At 40.2% G+C, this 25,371-nt stretch overlaps 1 protein-coding gene across 2 annotated transcripts in view; it reads right to left on the bottom strand.

Annotated features, from left to right (window-relative positions):
- Nucleotides 1–25,371, bottom strand: part of PDE3A (phosphodiesterase 3A) — a 376,123-nt gene that overhangs the window by 46,447 nt on the left and 304,305 nt on the right. For both annotated transcript variants that reach the window (XM_006121290.4, XM_075897857.1), the window contains 7 exons: nucleotides 22,315–22,575; nucleotides 18,954–19,108; nucleotides 15,956–16,071; nucleotides 8,784–9,003; nucleotides 3,951–4,036; nucleotides 1,736–1,905; nucleotides 343–480 (listed from right to left, as the gene is read on the bottom strand). In XM_006121290.4, the coding sequence (XP_006121352.2) occupies nucleotides 343–480; nucleotides 1,736–1,905; nucleotides 3,951–4,036; nucleotides 8,784–9,003; nucleotides 15,956–16,071; nucleotides 18,954–19,108; nucleotides 22,315–22,575 (1,146 nt within the window). The remainder of the gene's footprint in view (nucleotides 1–342; nucleotides 481–1,735; nucleotides 1,906–3,950; nucleotides 4,037–8,783; nucleotides 9,004–15,955; nucleotides 16,072–18,953; nucleotides 19,109–22,314; nucleotides 22,576–25,371) is intronic.

Raw genomic sequence — 25,371 nt, 5'->3', positions numbered from 1 at the left:
TCATATGATGGACAATGCAAAATCCCATAAAACAAGAAACTGAAGATGTTGGCAGCAATTCTTCCAGTCTTAGCTGAAGGTACACTGGGCCAGGAGGCATTTATAATTCTTTTAAGAGACAACATTTGGAGAGAAGGAAGACTTTTTAAATGGTAATGGATTGTGGAATTACTGCAACTGCTGCTATCATGGAGTTGTATAGCAGGATTTCCTGGCTCCTAGCCACAGAGATGAAGAGGGCCCATCACATATTTAAAAGTTCTTTTACTCTGTATCTGTCTATGTACATAAAGTATACTGGGACTGCACCTCCAATCTGCCTGTACAAAACATGTTTCTTACCTGGCTGAGGATCCGACCACATTTCTTTCCTATTTTTTCCACCAAATCAAAGACTGGGAAGTTCCAATAGTTTAGCTGATCCATAAGAGAGTCCAAGTTGTCCATGACAAGAGGCTCCGGGGCAAGGATGGGTTTGTCCTGCACCAAGAATGAGAAGACAGAATTCTTCTAGATCACAGACTTATGAAGAGTCAAACTAACAAGGTAAAGGTGCTGTAAATCTAGGGCCAAAATTAACCACGGGCATAAGCAGATGAAGTCTTATTGGTGACAACGGAGTTATGCTTATTTCCACCATACCTTAATTTAGCCTTTCTGCTTTATAATTTTTGTTAAACTGGAATTGATTGGGAATCCTGGAAATGAAAGATCAGTGTGTCCTTATCACAATTGCAGAGAGGTCATTCACCTTTATTTTTAAACTTGCACTAGGCAGAAGAAAATATATTGATTTGTTATTTCCATACTGTGGTCTGCTATAGACTAACAAAGGGATTCAGGCAATAAATTCCAAGCTAGTCTTACAGTGAAAAGGAATGGGTAAGTAACATTCAAATATAATTAGAACCCCTCCCCTATTCCACTCAGAGACACTGAAAAGAAACCTGTTTTGAAATCTGAAAGATATCTCCCTCTTCACATGCCTCTGATGCTCTCTTAGCTCTTGACTTTCAAGTAATGACCAAAAGTGGAAACAAAAAAGAGCCAAAATATCTCCAGTAAATCTCTCCTCCTGGTATATCCAACTTTGACAAGAAGCAGAGATTACCCCAAATTCTGTTCTCGTGAGAGTTGAGTCTAATTGCACAGATGAAGGGGCTTTAAAATTTTGACTAAACATTCAAACATTTGCCTGATTATTTGAACCAAACTTATTACAGTGGTCCCATGAAAACATCAGCATTTGCTAACAGTTTCAGAATACAGTGTATATGGCATAGGAGATACAAATGTGTTTCACTATATTTGTACAGGAAATAACTATAAACATTTGTCAAAGTTACTGCAAATTATAACTTTTTAAATGGTGACCGTTGCAAATGCTAACCAAGATTACAAAGTTTATTAGCCCATTAAAGTGTTTACATGGCTAATCAGGAAGACTGTACATACTGTATTGGTAGCATACACAAGATTATCTATATTCCTCACAAAGAACATTTTCACAAATGCATGCTTCAGTTTGGAATCCTGAATCCATATTTAAATGTCAAAATAGGTAGCTTAATTTTAAAAAATGCTAAGCACTCACAATTCCGATGGGTAGCTTAGTGCTTTTGAAAATCAGATGTCCTATTAAGATGCATACATGTGGACATGACACTAAGTTTTTGTGTCTTGAGTTTTACTTAAATATAGTATGAAAGCATTACTTAAAACAACTGTGAATTACCTCAGGTGGTATTAAAGGGTGCAATACGATAGTCTCCGGTGTATATGTTCTGCAGACAGATCCCTTCCGCATCTGTTCTTTAGAGCAATCTGTCTCATCATCATTTTGTACAATATCGCTGCTGTCACTATTGTTGGTTTCATAGTCAGAGGTGGCTTGAGCTGGATCATCTATAAAGCAAACCAGACTGTTTTGAGAACAGTAGGGACCACACTACAAAGCATTCTCTCTGACCTTCAGAGTAATGCCAACACAACCTCTGATTCATACACACATGTGCTGCTTGGCTAGGTCTGAAATCTGACAGTCTACTCAACTGCACTGAAGAAGGTACCCCCCTCTCAGACAGGGCTTAAAAACTGGGATCATAGCATGGAGAATGAATAAACTCTGATGGGCCAAATTACGTAACAGAGCGAGACCACATCTATTATATATTTTGAACCACCTAGAACTGAGTTAATGGAGACCTTTTTCAGATTCCTTATTATAAATACTTTGTGCAACACATGGTGTGTTTTTAACATACATACCATCTTTGCAGCATGGAATAAGAGCTGCCCCTGGATGAATATGACTCTCACTGAAGTTACTGAGAAGTGAAAATATCTACATCTTAAGGCTGAATTTAGCTTTGTGACTAGATATAAACATATAGCTATTCTGCTTCCTAGACCCAGAGCAAGAGTTACAATTGGTATAAATTACAAAGGCAAATGAAGCTGACAAAAAGACAACTGCTGATAGAGAAGTCTGCAATGGAAGAAAATATTAAAATGGTAGAAAGGAAATTTTTCTGGATAGAAAAAAAGCTATAGGGATTTCCCAAAGCCTATTTTATCTCAACTCTTGTAAAAATAAAAAGTGAGAGAATTAAATACTGTTGTGCTGCCTGTAGCCTTCAATGTTACCATGTACAATGACGTTATAAACACCCTAAACATCTATTCCAGGGTCAATTGTACTGAATCATTTATACTTCTAATTAGTGAATAAACATATACAACAAATGCTACATGGGTACCTAATATAAACAGGAAATCAACATACAGCTACCTGAGTCCTTTTTTTGCTTTTTTATTTTTTTGTTTAAACTTTTGCTATATTCATAGATTTCTAAGACAGAAGGGAGCCTTGTGATCTTTTAGTTTGACCTCTGTAATGCACAGGCCACAGAACTTTCCCCAAAGTGATTCCTAAAATAGATCTTGTATAAAAATAACCACTTTTGATTAAAAAATTGTCAGCAATAGTTATTCCAACAGTTACACTCTGGCAGAAACCGTGGCTCTTGTGTGTCTAGCTCCCAGGTGATCCACATACCCTACAAGTAAGCCAGGGATAGGGACAAGTATGTCTACATGGCCCACTCCTTTCAGCAGCTATCTATCTGCCCTCCTTGATGGGCATAAATAGCAGTGTAGACAATAAAGCACTGTTTTGGTGAGTGGAATAAAAGCATGCTTGAACCCTGGGCATATATACCTGGGTAAGTACTCTACATGACTCTACATGCCCATGTAGTTCCTCTCCTACCTACATTGCTACTTCAGGAGTGAAATGTTTCTGCAGAGGAGAAAGGCTCTGGCAGGTGCTACCTTTCTGCCAGAACCTTTCTGTGCCACAGTGAAAATCTGTGGTAGGGGGAAGCCCCCCTCCCAGTCTCTCCCCACTGCCTCCCTCCTTTCACTGACACATGCAGCTACACAATGCAGCACGGACAGAACTACTTTTCTCTGCAGCATGTAGCCTGTAGTGTGTAGTGAAGACATAGATGTAATGTGGCTTTAATGGAGCCAAACTGCCAGAGTCACCATGCCTTGAAAGGGATTTCTTGGCACAAACAGCAGTGTGGTAATCTGAATAGGGAGTAGGCTGCATTGACCCTATTGCAAGTTGCCCACAGAATTGGCAGGGCCAGGGATATGTCTCCATCCAATCTCTTTTCCATTGCAGGCCCCTACATTTGAGGATGCTGCTGAAGAAACAGTTGATGCCTTCAGACACTGACACCCACCCATTGCATAGAGTGTGTCTTCAGGAGTTGGTTTTGGCCTAGGTAAGTGTTACTGTTCCAAAGGAAAGAAAATATACATACACCTTGTGATCTCATCCATGTACAATCTCTGGATACAAAGAAACAAAAAAGAAACTCCCTCAACAACTACTACATTATAGAGGGACATCTCTTTTGATTTTACAACCACCAAATTACCTGTTCTGGTCAGGGCATGTGCTGTTCCATCACCTCTATCCAGTGCACCAGTGCCAGAACCTATTTGGTTATATGGTCTGCCACAGCTGGAACACAATACCAAAGAACATGAGCATTAAAGCATCAGGTACATTACTGAGGAAAAGTCATCTAGACTATTTCTTGATCCTTGCTGCTAATACAAGATTATGCCCTACCATCTAATCTGCAACTCTTTGTGCATTTAAAGGACAAATTCACAGGAATGCTCAGATTTTTTGTTGGGTGCTTGTATTGCAAAAGGCCATCATAAATGTGTCTTAACCAGCCAACTATGCTGGGTTTAGAAGCTGTTTGCCATTGCCAGAGTGATGCAAAGAGACGCATTTTGAATCAATCCCAGTATGATTTTTTTCATTATGTTTATTGTACAAAAGAGCAAATTGAAAATATAACACAATTACACTATGAAAAAAGAATAAAGAATGAACAAGGGGAAAATTCACCAGGATCCAGTCCAGTCTAAAGTGATTCAAGTAGACTATAGACACTTTTAGCAGATTTCCCCTCGCATCACATGCCTGCTTAGAAATACACACATCACCGTAAGTAATATAAAAGCGAGGCACTGCTGCTGGACTTTAGTGATACTATACTTGATTTGTTACTACTGGAGGGACACGCCAGGTAAATGGGGTGGTACTCAATTAAAAAGCCTGAGAGGAGGTGACAAAGAGCGTACTTACCAACTTCCAGGAAATGGAAAGATGCTTTAAAACGAAAACGACAAACACCTACCATGCATCACACACCAGGAACATCTTTTGAAATATTTGCCTCTAAAGGTATTGGTATGCACTGTAATTTTATTTTTGAAACATTGTTTGGGGATAGAGTTCTGAGCCCATTTGCCTAATGCAAAATCTATCTGGTTACCTATAAGGTTCTCATAACTGTAGTAGCAGCACAAACACCAATTAAGAGAGCCTGAAAGGCTCCCACATGATAGTAGCACGAGCCACATTTTTCAGACGGAGCTGAAGCACAAAGAGAAAGTAAGCGACATTCCCAAGATCACACAGGAACCTGGTGGTGGAGAAGCCAGGATATTGGTTCCTTAGCCACAAAAGCAATCTCACTCAATTTATGCTTCAATGAGGTACATTTTAATACATTAAAATAAATACTTTTATTAAAATGACTGTTAAAAGTACTGGATACAGAAAATACTTCTTCACAAACCCCTTCTTGTCCTATTTTTTGTTGCAAGCAGAACATTTATGTTTTAGCAGCCAAGAAGCAGAACTACATCTAGAGGCACATGTAGAACTATTCCAAACACAAAATGTCTTTAGGGTGTTTGTGGTTCTGTACTTCCAGGTTAACGCTACATAGGGTACATTGTGAGTGTAAGGTAGTGTTTTTTTGTTTTGTTTTTTTTTTTAACTAAAATGATTCCACTTTCAAAGGGCTAAATGGGAATTCAAAAAATATTTGGAATGCCTGGAGTTGCAAAATACAAACTATTTAGTTAGTGTTTAATTTGTAATAAAAGAGGTGCTAGAACTCAAGCAGTTAGGTGCCAGGGTTTTAGCAATTTTTTTCTTTCCTACCTCACAAGACAAAACCCAAGATGTAAGGGCCATGAACTCCCAAACTTAGAGGTGTCAAGGGTCAGCCATGGCACAAAATAAGCACTGAATGCAGGGATATCAAGTGAAAGCAGATTGAAAAGGAAGGCAAAAGTGAACACACAAGACAGTCTATAGGAAACTTGGAGCCTGATCCAAAGTCCTAGGAGGCAAAGAAACTTTTTTAATGATTGCAAAAGTGAGCATATTTTTATGACTTCAAAGGGACTTTGGATGAGGCCACTGGTGTCTCATACATTGGCAGAATTTTATAGCCTTGCTTACAAAACTAAAAGAGTGCAGTTCTAACATTGTGATTGGTTGTTTAACATGATTAAAAATTGCATAAAGAAGAAACATTTGTGCATGTTCTACTACACTGAAGAGGAACAGATTGAAATCCAAGTTTTGGTGTTGAGTAAGGGTAACCACAATAATTAGCAGTATGTTCTGGAGCTTGAGGTGCCCTCTGAAGAGAATTTGAAAAAGTAGAAGAAAACCTTTATAACAATTGTGCATATTTTATAAAACCATCATGTAAGAAGATGTAAACCACTGAGTTTGTAAATGAGCCCACACAGACAGGATTGTTACTGAGAATTTTGTTTTGTTAGTGCTTTGGTTCTGGATGTTACCACAATTTCAGTAATAAAATGTCAAAATATAGCAAAAGACTGGAAAAGGCCTTCTGGTGTTTTGTGATGCACCAGACCTTCATGATGTTATGAAATAGTGTATGTATCACTGTATGTTGTGTGTATTCTTCTTTTTTTTTTTTTTTTTTTTTTTTTCCTCTCTCGCTCTCTCTCTCTCTCTCTCTCTCTCATTTTCCCACTGTCCCCCACGCCCAGAAATTCATTCCTATCTCCTCATCCTGTTACTTAGAAATCTGCAGTGTGAGGAGTGAAGCTTCACACTCCTTAGGTTCAGTGTTAAGGTTGTGTTCTGTGTAGTTATGTTTTTAATCATGTGATGATCAGCACAGTAACTGAGAATCCTGCAAATACTATGAGCCTGCCATGGATTTTTTACCTTAAATGAGGAGCAATTTTAACTAAGTGAAAAAAATTGAAATTCTATGTATGTTATTGATTCTATCCCCATTTAAAAGTGCTTATCAAATTCACCCTGGATAAGGCCCAAATAATGAGGGCCACAAGACTGGACAATGTAGACAACATTAAATGACTTATTGATTTGTGATGCAACAGCATTTAGAAAAACTGGCTGAACAGTTAAATTGGCAGCTAACTTGCCACAATTCACTCAAGTGTAGATTATTAGCCAAGTGCTACAACTAGAGTTAAAACCAAGTGCTGAATGTTTGCCACTAATCTCCTGGGCCTGTAGCGCACTGGAGACAAGGAAAGTCTTTTTATTGATTTCATCTGAGTCTGGATCCCATCTCCAATGAGCAGCAGCCTTAAATTACCGGTCAATGTGTAAGAGCAGGGCAACTACATTTTTTATTTCCTTTTAATGTAGAATTATGTACTCTTCTCTTCATTGTTTTCAACGCATCTACCACAAACACATAGTATCCTACACTCTGAATATAAAGCCTTGTGAAAATGTATCACCATTACGGATGTAACCAATTCTCAAGGACATCCTCTTGTGGAATAACCCTGAGCTGTTTTTTGCATATTATATTTATGTTGGTAGTGGGCACATTGTTTATGTGCTGGGATGCAGCTTGTATCTGCAGAAGTGACATCTGTATGCCAATAACAAGTAAATTGCTATTTTTAGTGATGATTCTGCAACAGTGTTCACAGTGTATGCTGCTATATATTAGTAGTGTTCTAATGGAGCACATTTACGTTTGTGCTGACAACACTGAAATTTCTGGTAGTGGTGCTAGTTGATTTTAACTATTTATTTATTCTAAATCTACACTTTGTTTCAAAAACTAGGTAAGATTGGTAAATGTGGGCAATGTACTTACTTATCAAAACAACTATTCATAGCCTCAACTTTGAGTCTCCCTACCTGATTCCACACACAGCAAACTCCATCAACAGATAATAACTCATCATTTTTGAGAAATAAATGAATTCAACCACTGGGATTGAGATAGAATATCAACATTTTCTAGCATCTAATCCAACATTTAGGATGAAAGAGAGCCCTCGTGCAAAGTATTTTCTTCTCATTGACACCAGGTCACAAAGCCTAAACAGCTGACACCAAACCTGGCTACATGATGAGCTTGACTGTGTTCATGCCAATGTCCAACAGGGTTTATACACTTCACACCACAATACTGAACTTTCTCACTGTCTTACATTGGACACACACTGCTGAGTCCATTATTCAGGTTTCACTTCAAATGAGTCTTTTCTGAAGACATGAAACAATAGTACTTCCAGGGTCCAGCTACCCAAGTTTTGTTCTCACAACTGTGTTCTCTTAGAGCAACTAAGAGTAAAGTATGGCATTACTAAATTATTTTGTAATAACTGGCAGTAGCATCAGACTTCTTGCAATTGATTAAAAAAAATATTCACTACCAATGCTATTCTGTGCATGTATGTATCGACATCTTCGGAAGGATATAATCCTACATTAATGTAGACTTCAGTTTAATTATATACAGTAACTAGCACAATATACATGTATTGTGTAACATAGTAGAAACTTTGTATTTTGCAAATGCTAACAGCAAAGAGCTAGTGTGGCAGTAATACACTGGGCATAAAATGTATCTGGACCAGGGAAGAGGACGGACAGACAGTCCATTTGAATATCAAGTACAATAGTTTATCTGGAACTATTTTGAAAAACAAGTTTGAATATCAAGTACAATAGTTTGTCTGCCTCAGCAAAACTAACCAACAGTGGATCTTTGTACTTGTCTAATTCCTCTGTGCCTGACTGCCATTTCTGAAATAATGAGTATACTGAAAAACTGAAACATGACCCTGAAGTGTATGTTATTGTAACTAGAGTGTGGCATGAAAAACACGTCATTAACATGAACAGAGATACAGAAAATCAATCTATGATTTTTTTTGTAAATCAGTCGATATACTCAACAAAAGCAAAAGCTTTTAGTTGAAATTAATTGTTTTGAACTTTAAAAACACCACGTAGCATTGAACTAGATACACAGTGAACAACTTTACTATGGGGGAAAATCATATCAATATACTGTACTGAAATAAATCAAGAGAATGGTCCAGGGAAAAACAAGCAGGTGTGTATCAAATTAACATCTTACCTGCTGCAGATAACGGGGGGGGCCATAATCTGCTCCGAAAGGTCAGGTGCACTCTGCGTAGAAGTTAAAATCTTGTGTGGTTTCAGACTTTGTTTAGTGTCAGTGTCAGTAGAGTCTGGAAATTGCACAGAAAAGGTTTTCCCAGTGGGACTGGCGGCTGGGGTTCCCTGAATAGGTGAATGGCATGGGGAGGTGAGAGGTGAGATGTTTGGCGGGATACCTAGCAAGAGAAAACAGTTTCTTCAGTTCAAAAAAGGTCACTATGCAGCTATATCAATGAATTGTATGCAGACAGACTACTTTTGAAATGCACAAAACAATACAAAGAGTCTCCACAGAGAACCAGATCTAACACTAACATAAATGAGTAAAACTTCATTTATTTCAATGGAGCTATGCCAACTTCTATCAGCTTTACAGGTTTAGGGCATAGTCCCCTTTGATGACAACCTACAAGCAGTATACACAAACTAAAGAACATATAGTAGGAAAATAAGGGGAGGAAGCATGATCCAGAAGTTATGACACCAGATGGGGAGTCATGATATTTGGGTTCTAGTCCAGGTTCAGCTTCATTGTTTGATTTTGGGCAAACCACTTAATTTATAGATTTTCTATAAATTAGAAATTGAAACACAAAGAAAGAGAAAAAAATGCTTACTCAACTTGGTAATGAACCCAGTATTCTACATATGAGTAAGTGATAAACCAAAGAGTAATATTTAAAATATGGATAATAATGTATCCTTTCATCTTGAAGGATTCCACTACACAATATGCATGCTCAAGCATCACTGAGATACAGTCATCTCAGTTGTGACTCAGGGTACATCTATATAGCAGGGCAAAAGTTAAATTAAGATACACAACTTCAGCTACATCAATTGTGTAGCTGAAGTAGAAATCGCTTAATTTGGCTTTTGGCGCAGTCTACACAGCAGGAAGTTGAAGGAGGTACACTCCTCCTTCGACTTCCCTTCCTCCTCGTGAAATGCGGGTTACAGGAGTCGGGAGTAAGTAGTCCTCCATCTCGACATTATTTTGAAACAATGGCTTGCTGTGTAGACACGCACTATGTTATTTCGAAATAACATTTCCAAAATAATGCTGTGCTGTAGACGTACCCTCAGAGGGGACCGCAGCACCCAAACCTGTGCAAAGAAAGGGTGTGAGAATATACCGGACCTTTTTTGGCTCCCAATAACTGGCCCTAGAGTCCTCCTACACCCCACCTCAAGCAGCAGCAATGTGACTGGAAAGAGAGCAGTGAAGGTGGGTCCTCCAGGGCTGTCTCAAGAGGCTTTAAAGCAGCAGCTAATCAGAGCCCATCAGACTCAGATGAGAGAAGCTGCAGGGCCTTGTCAGGTCAATTCCTGGCTGATTTGCTTAAGTTGGGTTTGCAGGGAGGGAGAAGATGAATGTGAATGTTAACCTTGAAATAAGGTTGACACTAAAAGGGGTCAGACAGGAAAGGCCCATGGAAGTAGCTGCAACGAACTGGAATTTACAAGTATAAAGCTTCTATTTAGGGTCCCTGGTGTGGACCTGGAGAGCAGGTGGACTTAGGTTTCTCAACCTGCCATAGGGAGAGTGGTATATACCCTGGAAGGTGCTTTGTGCTTTGTGATTTGGCTGGAGGACCAAGGCACTCAAGATCCACCATGGTTGGCCAGCAGCCTGCATGGGTGCCAGAATGAAGACAAAAACTACAATACCACATCTAGTCTCCCATTACAAAGGGGCAAGTCGACATTCTGAGCCAAGTCCATTGGGAGAAATCCCTACACTTCATGATCCACCCATAGCAGAAAAGCCCATAAAGCCACATACCAAAAGAGACACACAAAAGGTTGCTAACTTTCTGATTACCCAAACCAGAATATCCTTACCCTGACCACTTTCGTCCACTCACTCCATTCCCCCCTTCCTCATCTCTTGCTCTCCCCTACCCTTGTGCATTTTCACCTGGCTGGGGGAAGGGGTTGGTGTGAGAGGGAGAGCTCCAGCTGGGGATGCAGGCTCAGCGGGGGGAGGGGAGCTGTGAGTTTGGGCTGCAGGAAAGGGCTCTGGGCTGGGGCAGGAGATTGGGTTGGGGTGCAGGTGGGTGTGGGCTTTGGGTGATGCTTACCTCAGACAACTCCCGGAAGCAGCTGGCATGTCTGGCTCCTAGGTGGAGGAGTCAGGGTGATTGGTCTGCCACCCTGTCCACAAACATCTCCCCTCCCCCCAGGTCCCACTGGCTGCAATTCCCTTCCAATGGGAGCTGCAGAGCTGGCAGTTGGGGCAGGGACAGTGTGGGGAGCTCCCTGGCCATCTCCCAGCTGGAGGAACATCTTGCCACTTCTGTGAGCCACATGGAGTCAGGTATGGATGGGAGCCTGCCTGTCTCATTACTCCTCTGACTGGATTTTTAAAGGCTGGGTCAGCAGTGCTGACCAGAACCACTAGGGTCTCTCTTTGACTGAACATTCTGGTCAGAAACCAACCCCCTGGATAAATGCACATACTTCAGAAGGATGAAAGACTCAACCAACCTGCCAGGAATTTGTACCTGATCTACTAAGCCATGTTTCTCACACCCAGTTTATTTTTAGGGCCCATAAAAATGTTATTTTTAATTGTTTAAAGTTTTGTATTGTGACAAATACCTAAATGTATTTTTGGTAAAACAGTCATCTCTGACTAAGACAATAATGCTGATTTAAGACTACGAAGCATTAACCATAATAGTAAATACGTTTAATATTTCGGTCTTTCTAGGAAATCACATGTCCTCAGCATAACTTTTTGATCTCCCCCTATCACTTTAAAGGAGCAAAATGAGAAACCTTATTTAATGGTGACCATTCAAAAGTCAAAATGTGTTGACAGTTATCACACAGTAATATTAAAGATCGCACCATTTTTCTCTGTACCTTGAACAGAGAATGACTGTGGTGGGTGAGTGATATAGTAGGTTGGCAGAAGTTAGCTGCACAATTGCAACCACCATATCAATTTTGAAGAGACATCTGCATAGGAAAGTTTTGGAGAAAGCAGCCCAATAATATTCTGCAATCTGTAGGTCACGAGCATCTCCTGAACGTAACTGGATCACAAAACAACTTTCCTTAAAGTACTGAGCAGTCACACCCGAGCGGATACAATTTTCCTCCCTCTTCCCTCAACATTTTGCATTGTTTTCACAGTCAAATGAGATTTAGGAAATAACAAAACTCATCTCCTGCATCAATCTCCTTCACTTTCTCCAACAGTGAAATTGGAGCTGGTGAAAGACACTAGGTTTGGCAGCACTGACCACCCAAGTTCTCCTTAGCACCCATTCACTGAACAGACAGAAGTGGTAAGCTGCCCCCTATTATCCCACTAACATGCCTTAATCCTGCTTTGAAAGGAGAAATTTAGGGAGTGAGAGGCCTGTTCAATCTCCATGACCATCGAAATCATTGGCTTCTCTGCAGAGATACAAGGATTAGCCTGGGATTTGAAATTTACTACATGCAAGCTAATTAAAAGCTTTCTGATGGTAACGAAATTTTAGTAAGTTAGAAGGGGGAAAGCTCTGTTTTGGTTTACCAGTTCTCAAAGCTGTCCCATTCACACCAAACTAGCTTATCATATTTTAAATGTTTGACAGTCACTTATTTGTCCAGATTCTGTCTGTCACCTGTTATTCTTTGTCACTCCTGGAGAAAAGAGTGCATGAAGACATCTTTCATCAGTTCAAAGCCAATCTGATAAATTGAAGTACTAGCTTTTGTGGTAATGAATGTGTATCTAATTACAGTCACCTCTCTCACTCCTGCTTATGAGCAGGCATCGGACAAAGGTCTGTCTTATGAAAACATGAATACATAAGTGTGAGGACAGGTACCAAAAAATTTGGAGGGTAAATATTAACTTCCTTAGAGTAATCTAATGCTTAATTCTTTATTTCCAAGACTACGAGCAAATATGTTTAACACCACTTGCGACTTTGAACAATCAAAGGAAGAGAAGATAAACAAAGTGGTGGAAAAATAAATGTAAGTATATCCATCTGTTTAGGGTCTCAAGAGATCTTTCAGATTAGTGTAGTCATGTAAGTAGTAAAGCACTGACACTGATATGGCATGAAACAACACATGAAAACACTTGTGGTTGCACCTTAGACTTGCCAAAATAGAAGCATTGGTACACATGGATTTTCAAATAATAAATAATGTCATTTAAAAGGGCATGTTTTAAAGTCAATGTGTGAGAGAAAAACATACACTAGTGTAGCCAGACACAAAAACCCCATCTTGTTTTTCCACGAGCCCCATCTTGTTTCCCCCCCCCCCCCCCCTCCCAGAGAGCAAGAGAAAGGCAGTCAGCCTTTGATGCCCTGGGAACACAGGTTTGCTGCCTGTCCCTGACTCTACCATAAACAGAAACCAGACAGTAAATGGGCTAGCTGACGACCCGGGACCTCCCGTCGCCCTGATGGCTAGTACCAGTAATGGACACGCCTGCACTGTCCCAGGAGAGGAATCTTCGCCCATCACATACCAGAGGTGCCCATTGTCTGCATTTTCCCAGGTGTAAATTATGCTTTGCACCCTTCGTGGGAAACTTGGCATTCAAAGCCATTTTTCCTAATTGGCCACTTGAAACCAGGAAGAAGCCTACATGACCCAAAGGGTATAAAAGAGGTTCAGCAGCCCACCCCATTTGAGCTCCAATCATCTATACCTGCTGGCAGGTATTGATTGTCTCCCGAGGTCTGTGGGACGCCCAACCTCGCCCTACTTCTTCCCGAGGGATTGAGAGAAAGATGCTGGCCACGCCAAGTCTGGAACGCAGGGGTGAGAATATATACTTGCTATGTGTCTATTTTGCATGCATTTAATAAGAGCTCAGAGAACCAAAGGGTTTCATGGTACCTGTAAGTGACTTATTAGTGTAATTTCTGTCCTGTCCTTTGTAGTGTCTGTGTTATCTGTAACACAGTAGTAGCATTTAACAGCTAAGTTTACCCTGTAACAATAAAATAGTAACTGTTTAAGCTTTAACCTGACTCCTTCAGTTGCTGTAACAGAACCAAGCACAATTTAAAAGAACTTCAGCCGGTCATAAGGGACTCACTGCCCTGACCGTCGGCTGACAACTAGTCTCAAGTGAGGATTACTGTATATTGCTAAGGAATCTAATATGTAAGCATCTGGTTGGTAATAATCGTAAGGAAAGATTCTTTACATGGAAATGCTGAAAAACATTTGCAATAATTAAGAGATTCACTATATTCAAAGTCCCTAGAATACCAAGAGATCAAGATTCAATATGGATCGTTATGCTGAAATGAAATTTTTACATGACCGAATCAAGTCTCTTAGAATTGCTAAGAATGGAAGGGACCTCATATGTTCTCGGCCATTCTTGTCCGTTGACGCAGGTAATAGTGAGTTTCTTGGAAGAAAAACAGATGTAAATTTAACATTGCTTGATGGGGCTGACATAAAAGGCTTGATGTGCACAGAGGTTAAACACCCATACAACCTCTCTTCAAGTCTGGAGGATCTGTGAAAGCCCATCCCCCTACACTTCCATGAAGCAGCAATTCCTCGAGACTGTATAGTGGCAGCCCTGCTAGGGGTCAGGATTGGAGATTCTGCTCTTTGCCAACTGGGGGGTGGGGGAGAAGTATCAGCAGCTAGGTTAGCTGACAAACATGCTGGGCCACTGGGCAATTTGGGAAGGGTCCGGCTCAGTGCTCCTGTAAGAGGGGGGCCTCAGGAGAAAGGGAGTGAGGCTGGGCAGTGAATGCACCATATATGCCTCCCCTTTAGCCCTCAGCACCACCTGGAGTTCATGCTCCCTCCTCCAAGCCCTTAGAATTGACCAGAACACATGGTGTGTCACTATGGCAGCAATTTAAAGGACCCAGGACTACGGGTGCTGCTGCAGTAGTGTCAGCAGCCCCTGGCCCTTGAGAATCACCAGGTCACAAGGCAGTTGCCCCATTGCCTACCCCATTGGTGGACCTCGCAGCAGTGCACAATTTTTTCTAGCACATACGGTTGACAATGATCTAATAAACATGCAGATGTAATTTCAAAATGGTGTCTAATTTTGGATTCCTTGAGGCCAAACATAAGGCTAGGAAGAGAGGTCCCATGGCCCTCCCTTTGATTGGTGGATTTTCACCACTTCTAAAAAACAGGCCGCAAGTTGTTTCAAACTGGGAACCAAAACCAATGGCTGCTTTTGAAAATTTCAGTCCCTATTTGGTGATTCCAGCAAGGGAAGCCACTGTACCCATATTTGTTTGGTGTTTAAGAACATGAGGTAACATTCTTTTGGTCTCCAGGGAAGTAAAAAAAACACAATTATTTTTTTTAAAAGCGTTCTGTTGTAAATGTTATTATCACTTAAGTTATCTTCTCTACTTTTTTCAGGCTAAAACATTATCTGACATTCCTTTGAAGTCTCCTTGTACTGAGTGAAGATATTATGTAACCGATATCATTTGTGTCTACAATGTTAGGATAAAAAATAGGTTTTTTAAAAGAACCTTTTGAAAGTAGTTGGATAATTTTATTCATTGGTTACTGTTAACTTTTTTTTTAAAAAAAGCCTTGTTCTAAGAACCATGCTTCACAAATTGGCAGATGTGCATTTGATTTGATCTGATCATCAATAAAGACCCGTGAGACTTTTTCCATGATGGACAGAAAGGCATATAGGTTAAAATGTTCTTGTCATTTGGATATAATTGTATGATAAGGACAATTAGCTGTCTATGCCTATCTCCCACAAAGTCAAATTCCACAATCTATTATACCCAGACAGCATTAACGGAGACAATGGAAAATACAGAGTCAGTCAGTTTAACGAGTATGTTATGAGACACAATTGGTCTTCAACCCTACTGGAGTCAATGGGATTGCCTAGAGGAAACCAAAGGCAGAATTTAGCATATAGATCACTGAAGTAATAAATCTAACAACTTTTATCATGTAAAGGTCAATACACAACACCACAACTTGCAATGCTGTAGTGGTTTAGATTACTGTGTTTTTAAATTATGGAAATAACTGAAGTCTTATGTAGGGCAATGAGAGAGGGGCGAAAGAATAGGCAGAAAGAAAAAGATGCAGTGTAGGCAAGCTTGCCTACATAAAATTAACATCAACCTAGAAATAGCTGTTCACCTTGTCGGCTTTGCCTTTTGGAATTAAGATGGTTTGTTGCAGACATCGCATAGGAGGCTGAGAAGGACCTGCTTTTTGTGATTGCCATCAGAAGTGAGCTGTTCCAAGGGTCGGTGCTGTAAGATCAAGAGTACAAACACATATAACTATTATTACATAAGCATTGTTGCTGGAAAAGGTCTTGGTGACAGAGTTCTGAGAGAAGTTAATTGTCACAACAGTCCACACAGGAGTCTGAGTGAGAAACAAAACTCTCTACTATGAAGGGCTGTATTGTCAACTGTTTATTATTTTTAGTGAATTCAATATTGCCAAAAGGAGCTGGATTAACAACTTCAATAATTTAAGCCCTTGATTGAAACCAAACACAATTACAACATGGAATACTATGATTCTTCCAAGATGGCTTTCCAATATCCCTAAACCATGTTTGGTGTGGAGACCGCAGTGCCAAGGCCCATTCACTTAATTTATACTTAAATTCCTTTATGCTGTGCTGGCAGTGTGGAAACAGACAAATTATATTGGTACCACTAACTTACGTACTTAGAGCAGTGCAAAAGGGCCTTGATGTCCATGAAAATCAGGCCCATTGGATTGCCAACAAGGGTGCCATTTATTGCAATCTGTAGAGATGTGTGCGCAGGATTCTGGAATCCATGCAGTGTTCTGGACAAAGCTATGCATAGGCTACCACCTGCTTAGAAGGTGGCGTGGGGCACAACTGCCACAGAATGATTCCATTGCTTCGTTGTGGTTTTGGGGACAATGAAATGGGACATGTTCCTTTCCTTCTCCCTATAGCCTCACCTTGCCAAACACAGATAAAGTGAGGGGGAAAATAACAAGCCATTAAGCAGATTTTTTTCCCCTAGCCAAAGACCTTTTTCTTGACAGTGTTTTACGGATGCAAAATGCCCCAATATGTATCTGTTTTGCTAGTCATACAGGCCTCGTTTTCCTCCCCCGGTGTATGAATTACTTCTGCTCCTCTATTGCGAGAGCTACAAACAGTAGGCTGGGAGGCTTGACAAAGCTATCATTATGCAATTGATGACATTAAACTTTGGAAGAATTGATAGCCTGTTTAGTTGGCTCATCCTGAGGAGTTATATAACAGTAGAAAAACACCAACTGCAATATTTAATTGCTCCTCTCCCCCTCACTTTAGAGTCCCTTCTTAGGAAGCTTACATATTATGTGAGAGTCTGGATTCAACAATATAAATCAAGAAAACCTTCTGAATCTCTCTCTCTCTCTCTCTCTCTCTCTCTCTCTCTCTCTCTCTCTCTCACACACACACACACACACACACACACAGGCTGAAAATGATTTCCACATAATGCCATTTTTTTTTGTATTTCAATTTACTAGGACACTTGGTTTCTAAGATACACTGCCGCCCCCAGAGATTTTAAGGACACTTCTATGGCTGGTTCCAGGGCCAAAAAACATGATCTTCCCCTTCCAGCTTTTACCACACAGCCAGAGCGTTGGCCTTAGTAATTATTATATCTGCAGCTGGGATTCTTAAGGTATCCCCCTAGAGGCAGCCTCCTCCAATGAAACTTCAGGCATTTTTAAATATGGGCCTCACAATTTCCACCCCCATGAAATACTTGCTAAGATCCTGCTCCTGTAGCAGCAAATGGAAAGGAAGACCTTTATTGGATAAGCCTATTAATAAGAAGAGACAAAAAGGACTCAGAGAATTTGGAAATGTCACATATTGATGGCACAAGGAAGCTTGGGAACCGTAACACATACAGGAACAGAAAGTTTAGCTATTTTGTTTCTATCCCAGAACTATAAACTTTGTAATAAGAATTTGCCAGTTCCCACATAAAATTGTATCATTCACCAGGGTGAACAACACTCCCTGGGAACCCTGAAAACCAGCCTGGATACAATACTAGAAAACATTCTTTGAGGAATAGTTCTACACAGCTCCGCCCCCACCTGTGTCTCTGGTTTCAAATTCTATCATGCCTCAGTCAATTTCTCCTTAATTCCTGCCTTTGGCCTTGCCTACACTAACTCCCACTCTCAATGTAATCACGTGACTTCCGCTACACAAATAGCTGCGTAGCTCAAGTCAACGTACTTACTGCAACATCTTCTCTGTAGTAAGACTGGCGGGGCTGCTCTCCTGTTGACTTTTCCCATCCTGGTGGATTACCAGGAAAGCAATTGGAGACAGATTTATTGTGTCCAAAGAGACGCGATAAATCAATGGCTGGTGGATCAATTGCGGTAGTGTTGATCTACCGTGTAGTGGAGATCAGCCCTGTGTGTCATAATTCTTCTGCTATACTTTTTTACTGTATGGAACATGCTTTCAACATTCATTGTCCTCTTTCAACTCCATTTTCTGGCCTTGCCTACCAAGATTATGCTCCTCTGTAGTGGTGTCGGCTTATGCTTTTGCAACTGACCTTTTATTGTTTACATTACCTTTGAATGATTGAGCTTGAATGCTCATCAAGCCAGAGGCCTTATTTGCTTTTATGTCTGAACTGCCCCTTGGACACTTGTGATGTCCTTAAAATAATATTATTAATGGAATCTCTAAAATACATCCTGAAATGTCTTGTTCTTATAGTCAGATGCCTGAAATTGTACATTTCATTTACAAATATTTATAATCAATCATGAGAACTATCTGCTTAGAAAATACTGAGAAAAGAGTATAAGAAATAGGAAAAGAATTGGTAAAGACTTTTAATTGACTTTTTTATATAACCATTATAAGTTCTTGTTTTGCAACTTTCAACTTTCTGGCTTCTAAACCCTGCTGAATTTGTGTTTGTATTAATTTGGCCTAAGATAAAGGCTTCAAATTTTTAACTACCCCCCTCCACATAAGCCCTAGAATGAGAATCCTTTCAAATCTCTGACTTACAGTTTCTCAAGAAAAAGACATTATTACCCACCTACACACCCTCAGAAAAACCAAAGAAATTTTCCTGAAGATACTAAGAGAGGATATTTTTCTTACCTGGATGAAGAAGATTCATGAGGTTTGATGCTGCCACTGCGGTCTCTTCTCATGGGTGCAGGTTCCAAGGTAGGTAAACCTGTGGCAGATGTTGTTGTGGTCCAAGTTGATGACACTCGCCTGAGTAGCCCTGGAGGCAGACTCTTTCGTAGGCGCTAGAACAAACAATGCTTTGCTATTATATATACACACCACTCTTCCTCAGAGATCTCACATATCTATTCATTAATTGAGCTGGGCACACCTTATAAGGTGGTTAAAGTGCCATAAGTCCTGTTGTACAGAGGGGGAAATTGAAGCAGAGAGGTCAAGGGATTGATTGTCAGAAGTGTTCAGCACTCAGATCTCTTATTGAAGTCACCATCAATGGGCACAGCACCTTTGAAAAACAAGCCGTGAGTGACTTGACTAAAGTCACACTAGCAAATTGGAAATAGCAGCCACACGCATTCTGGTATAATAGATAGGAAGCAGGAAAGGAAGCAAAACCAACAAAACAACCTCACTTCTACACCCTGCTCTTCCCTCAAAAAAAGCCCATCAGTTTTCTCTGCTTTATCCAGCCAAACTGAAGATGATCCATGAAAAATCAAATATTTAAATGGTTGAAGTTATATTTTCCACAATGCTTTTTCAAAAAATATATATATTACCAGTAAAAATCTTTTGTGGTAGGACAGAAGGGTGGGGAGAAATGATAGCAAATTGCTTGCAGCAGCATTTTTCTGACTTATCTGTTTTGTATGTTCCCTACATCACTAACTGATCTCTGTTAATGGGGCTTTTCATAGGTGTCTGGTGAGGAAGCAAGTTGATGGAATGGGTGGAATTTATTAGGGGGTACTGTTATTTTGGGGAACAGTTTCATTGCTGATATACAAGTGGTCCAATTATGCTTCAGATATTGAATGTTTATATTATTTGTTGGCTTTTAATTATTGTGAAGAATTTTCAGTTTGAGAAGTACTAAAGATTAAATATATACACATTTATAAGGCCCTACAATAGATGCCATTGGCTTGTTTATCATCGAGTCAACAGATTCAGGCCGTCTGAGGCAAAATGGATGATAAATTTCAGTCCAAATGATTAAAGATTTGCTCAGTTATAAGAAACTGAAATCAGGGTCTTAAAATGGAAAGTGTTAGGCAACCTTAATAATAAACACAGCTTCTAGCTGTATAGGTTGTTTTTTTCAAAACTATTTAAATGATAGTTTGTATCTAACATATCTTGCTACAGAGCTCCCCCCAAGAAACTCAACACTTGCCGATCAGCAGAGATTACTTAATATCTACTATTCTATGCATATAGAAATATTGCCATTACTGCAGTCAGTGGGGTCAATGAATACTGAGTTTTCAATATGCGCTATTACATTATATAAAGTATATAGAGCAAGTGCTCAGTGAAACTGTAATTTTCTTCAGTTAAAGTTAAAGAGGCATTTAAAAAATCCCATAAAATATAAAAATTGATGATCAGTTGCCTTCATAACTGTAGGCAGCAAAAATTATTTTTACAAGAGAAGAACAAAACAAAACAGATTTTTTTTTACTTAGTTCCCAAACTAAAATATAAGCTTTGCAGAAATATACAGAAACCAATAATTAATAGCACTGGTGAGTTCTCTCTGGGTATGTCTACACTGCATCTGAGAATGAGCCTCCCAGCCTAGGTACACAAGCATGTGCTAGTTTTGCTCGCGGTAATGTAGGAAAAAAAAGCAGTGTAGATGTTGTGGCTAAGGTAGCAGCAGCATAGGCTAGTTGCCAAAGTACAAGCCCCAAATGATCCCCTGAGACCAGACTCAGGTGGCTATCCAGGCTGCAAGATCCACAGTACTGGCTCTATCTACCCAGGCTGGAAGGCCTAATTCTAGATGCGGTGTAGACATGGCCCATGTGTTAATACCTTGTCTTCTGATACACAGCTCTGTCAGAGCAAAATAGTTCTTACTAAATCTCTTTTCATTTACAGCAATGGATCTTTCTTGAGCAAATGTTGTCCACTATGTGAAATTCTGTGGTGGCTTTTTCAAGTAGAGAGTGGTTATCTGAGGCATAAAACTAAAAGCACATGGAGATCAATGAAGAGACACTCATCAACTTCCATTGGTTTTGGATCAGTTACTAAGGTACTAAGGAAAGAATGTCAAACTTGTTTCACCTGTAACTCTAATTAAGATATGAACTCTGATCTTGAGAACTGAAGAGTGCACTGATATCACCATTTCATTCCCTACTGCATAACAACAACCAACACCCAGTGGTTAAAGTTGAAATGAGAAAGGGAATTATCAACAATGAAGTAAAAAGAGAAAGCAGAGATGAGTTTCCCCAAGGTAGAGAGATTAGGGCCAGATCTACACTAAAGGGGAAGGTCAAATTAAGATACACAACTCCAACTATGTTAATTACGTAGCTGCCGTTGGTGTACCTTAATTTGAGTTTCCACGCAGTCTCCAAAGCAGGAGGTTGATGGAGCAAACACTCCCATCGGCTTACCTTATTCCTTGTGAGGAACTGGAGTACAGGCACTGATGAGGATGCCCTCTGAGTTTGATTTGGTGGGTCTTTACTAGACCCACCAAATCAAACTCTGGAAGATCCATCGCGGCAGTGTCTATCTTCCCCTAACGAAGACAAGGCCCTAAGCTCCACAATACTTGGAATAGTATAAAGAGCACTGTTCTCTTGTCACTCCCCCTTAATCAGTGTTTGAAGGAGTTTAGAGTAAGAAACAGGAATAGCAAGTATGTAAATCATCCTGTGATGAATGCCCATTTCTAAAGTTGCATGAAGGATCCAGATTGAATTCTGAGTGCTGAAGGAATAGGAACCATTTTTTCAGAACATGTTTCATTTTGCTTCTTATAGAAGTCAATGATTAATGCTTCAGAAAATGAGGAAGAAAGCTCCATTAACACACCCAACCATGCTATACTATACCAAAAGCCAGAGTTGGATGAATCAAATTTTAGTATTGGTTGAACCTCTCTAAGCCAGTGCCCTCAGGACCTGGACTAGTCCTGAAACAGAGAATTCGTTGAACTACCGGAGGTCAATATTGTCTAGCAGAATTACCAATGCTTTCATAGCTTACTGGACTCTCAGAAGACATTTGGGGTAAAATAGAGCTAAATAACATCACAGAACACTGCGAGCCAGGACTGGTGGCTGTAAACAAACTTTATGGGACCATGGGAAACTTGACCACACCCTTGATAAGTGCACATCCGGCCAACTAAGATCATGCTGGATCACTGATGTTGCCAGACCAGAGTGTGCCGGACTAGAGAGGTTCAACTTGTAGATAGAACAAATTCGCTGTGATAGCCAACATATAAACGAGCACATACCTTGGGAACAGCCAGCTTTTCTCCTTTTTCTGGACATTCCTCTGAGTCAGAGCAGGTGTAGTTCTCATTGAAGGATACCAAAGGGTTAACCCTTGGCTTATGAATAGCCTGGAAGGTTAACTGTGTATTCAATAGGTTGCTCACTGCTCTCAGGGAAGTGCACACATTAGGTGGCAATGAAGGATCTGCAAGGAGGTCTGTAATGAGCCCATGGGCTTCTCCCATAACAGCGATATCAACTGTAATACTGGTACCTGAAGACTGAAAAAGAAAATAAAAAAGAACTTGTAAGGCTATGGGTATGTCACAGATGTGAAATTAAAGCACACGTCAAACCCAATATCTTTTCAGGGACAGTTACCATTGTCTTTTATTCAAATTGATATTTATAGCTAGGAAAAGCTTAAAAAATTAGCCACTTAAAACAACAAGATTTATTCTGAACATTCTGACCAGATCCACCCTTAGGTTGGCGTCTTTCTCTGAGAACAAGTTTGCAGATTTACTGAATTCAGTTTATTTAGATATTTAAAACAATCAAGCAGAGACAGGAAATTTGAGACCAGTCAGAAAGCAGATGATGATGATGACAACCACAAAAAGTCTCTGCCAAGTAGGAATGCTCTGGGCAACAATGTTGAAATTTGAATATTGACATCAAGATTTGAAGCCATTCTAAATGATACGCTCTAGTTGAGCTACGAGTTATTGAGCACCATACAGGAATTCCAGAATGTGATTGTACACAGGATGTCAGACTAGATGATCATAACAGCCTTGACAGTCTAATTAGTTCATGAAATAATACTGGGAACGTAATTAAAAAAAGAAAAAATGATTAAATACAACTAGTGCTATAAGTACCATAACTGCAATATACGTGTTATATATATAGACATACACAGTAATGATCTATAATGTGCAATAGCAGCTAATGGTCTAGCCTTAAAGAAAAGATTAAGGAATTGTAATGTCTAATGGAATAAATTATATGAATAAAAACTAGTCTAAAATTAAGGTGCAGAATAGACAGGAACTGAGGTAGAAAGTGGGTCTTCCATCCCTTCTAAATTATTGACAAAGCAGTGGCATTTCTAGGTCAAAAGTTTAGTGATTTATATTGCCTCCACTATAACTCCACATGGGATCATCAATTAAAGGCACTCTTGAAAGTGATTGCTTGGTTGTTACTGCTTCGGAGAGCCCTCCTGGGCACAGATGCAATGTACATGCCCAGAGGCACTGGGACAAATGCTCCCCACAGCCAACCATGCAAGATCTGTTTTGTCAACCTATTATATATAAAGGATGCACAACTGAGATAACCCCTCCCCCCCTCCATTTTACTCTCATAGATGTTCAGATGTTAGCAGGCTAATACTCCCAAGAGTTAGAATTGCCACTGTGAGAGAGCATAATATTTTTCCGGGTGGGCACATTGATAGATTGGAGAACCAAGCATTCTCTAAAAATGGGAGAAGGGTTATAATACAAGAGGAAGAATCACCAGTCACCATTGCATTTTTTGAACTAACAATACATTAAAACAGTGGATCCTTAGTAATTCTTTGAAATTCTTCAGGATCACAAAACCCTTTGCAAAATTACTGACATAAAAACTTCTGAGAAAGGAGGTACTGTCTGAATTTTACATGCTGGCAAACTAAGACACAGAGAGGGGGAGAGAGAGAGATATTTGGCCAAGGCTACAATAGTGATTCTGTTGCATAGCCAGGAGTAAAACTCCAATCTTCCAACACTCAGTGCCGTAGTTGAGTCACAAGACCACCCATGCTTATGTACTTCCTACTGCATGTCTTACTGAACATGGGAGGTGACTTACTTTGCGAACAGAAATGCTATCAAATCCCAGTAAGACAATGACAGGCTGATAGAATAAAGCGATTCCTTAAATTTTCTTTTACAGTCCCCTTATCCACAGCTAGTACAGGGATCTCACACCAACATCCTTTCAATCCACACCTAGCCATGTTACATTGACCAGAATCCCTCAGGACGCATTGCTAACGTCATCCACAACAATCCCACTCCCCATATATGCGCTTGTGACAAACACAGCAAGGTAGGGAGAGGACAGGAAGGTATCTGCTCACTTGTGCTGCCTTTCTTGAGAAGGGACTAGAGCCCAGTGGGTTGGTATAAGGAGTTCTGATCTTCCCCTTTCTTGCAGCAGAGTGTATTTAAAAGGCCCCTTCACCACTCACCCCACACTACACCTGCCAAAAGAGAACCCAATGGCCAAGTGGCAAACAGACTCTTAGGGACCGATGGCAGCATCCCAAACCAATAAAGGTGCACAGAGATACCAGCTGCTGGCGCTGGTCCCTCCCTAGGTACAGAGGACTTTTTAGTGCATCAGAGTTAAGGTTTCAGTCATTACCTACCAGATTCTCCTCTCAACCAACAGGGGGCTTTTTCCTCCAAGATTAAAGGCAAACCTTGAGCTGTAAGCCTATGTCTCAGCTGGGTTTGCAGTGACCATAACTGGCAGATGCTAAATAAAAGCACCAACTTTTAATTTAAAGGCAGGGTTTGGGTGAAAGGAATAACTTATCTTTCCTTATCTCAGCCCACCAAAACAGGCCAAAAGAAAAAATTCAGAGATGTAAAAAGTGCTACAGAAGAGGAAATAAAATTAGGTCTTACATTTTCAGCAAAACAGCACCAATTACAGTTTGAAATCCTATTAGACCAAGAGTCTGACACTGGTGACCAGCTTATCCGAGTGAGAGATGAGGAAATACGTCAATTCTTCAATGGAGGAAATGGGCCTGACTTCAGCAGGACAAAGATATAAGCCCATATTCTATCTTGTGATGCTGATGTTTTTGCAAAGTGGTCGTCAAGCCAGCATTGCAGCAGTGCCTGAGAGTAGCAATTGAGCAAAAAGAGTTCTCTAGGGGTCGAAAGCTGACTTATAGACCACATTGGGGCTTTCCTCATGATTTGGCAACCCCAGGCTGCATGTGATTAATTAACAGGCAACATTATTTACAGCAGCCATCTGATGCACAAGATAAGCTTTGCACTAGGCTA

Source organism: Pelodiscus sinensis, chromosome 1 (genome assembly GCF_049634645.1).
Source record: "Pelodiscus sinensis isolate JC-2024 chromosome 1, ASM4963464v1, whole genome shotgun sequence".
Classification (NCBI taxonomy): domain Eukaryota; kingdom Metazoa; phylum Chordata; order Testudines; family Trionychidae; genus Pelodiscus; species Pelodiscus sinensis.
This window is presented reverse-complemented; position numbering and strand designations above follow the sequence as displayed.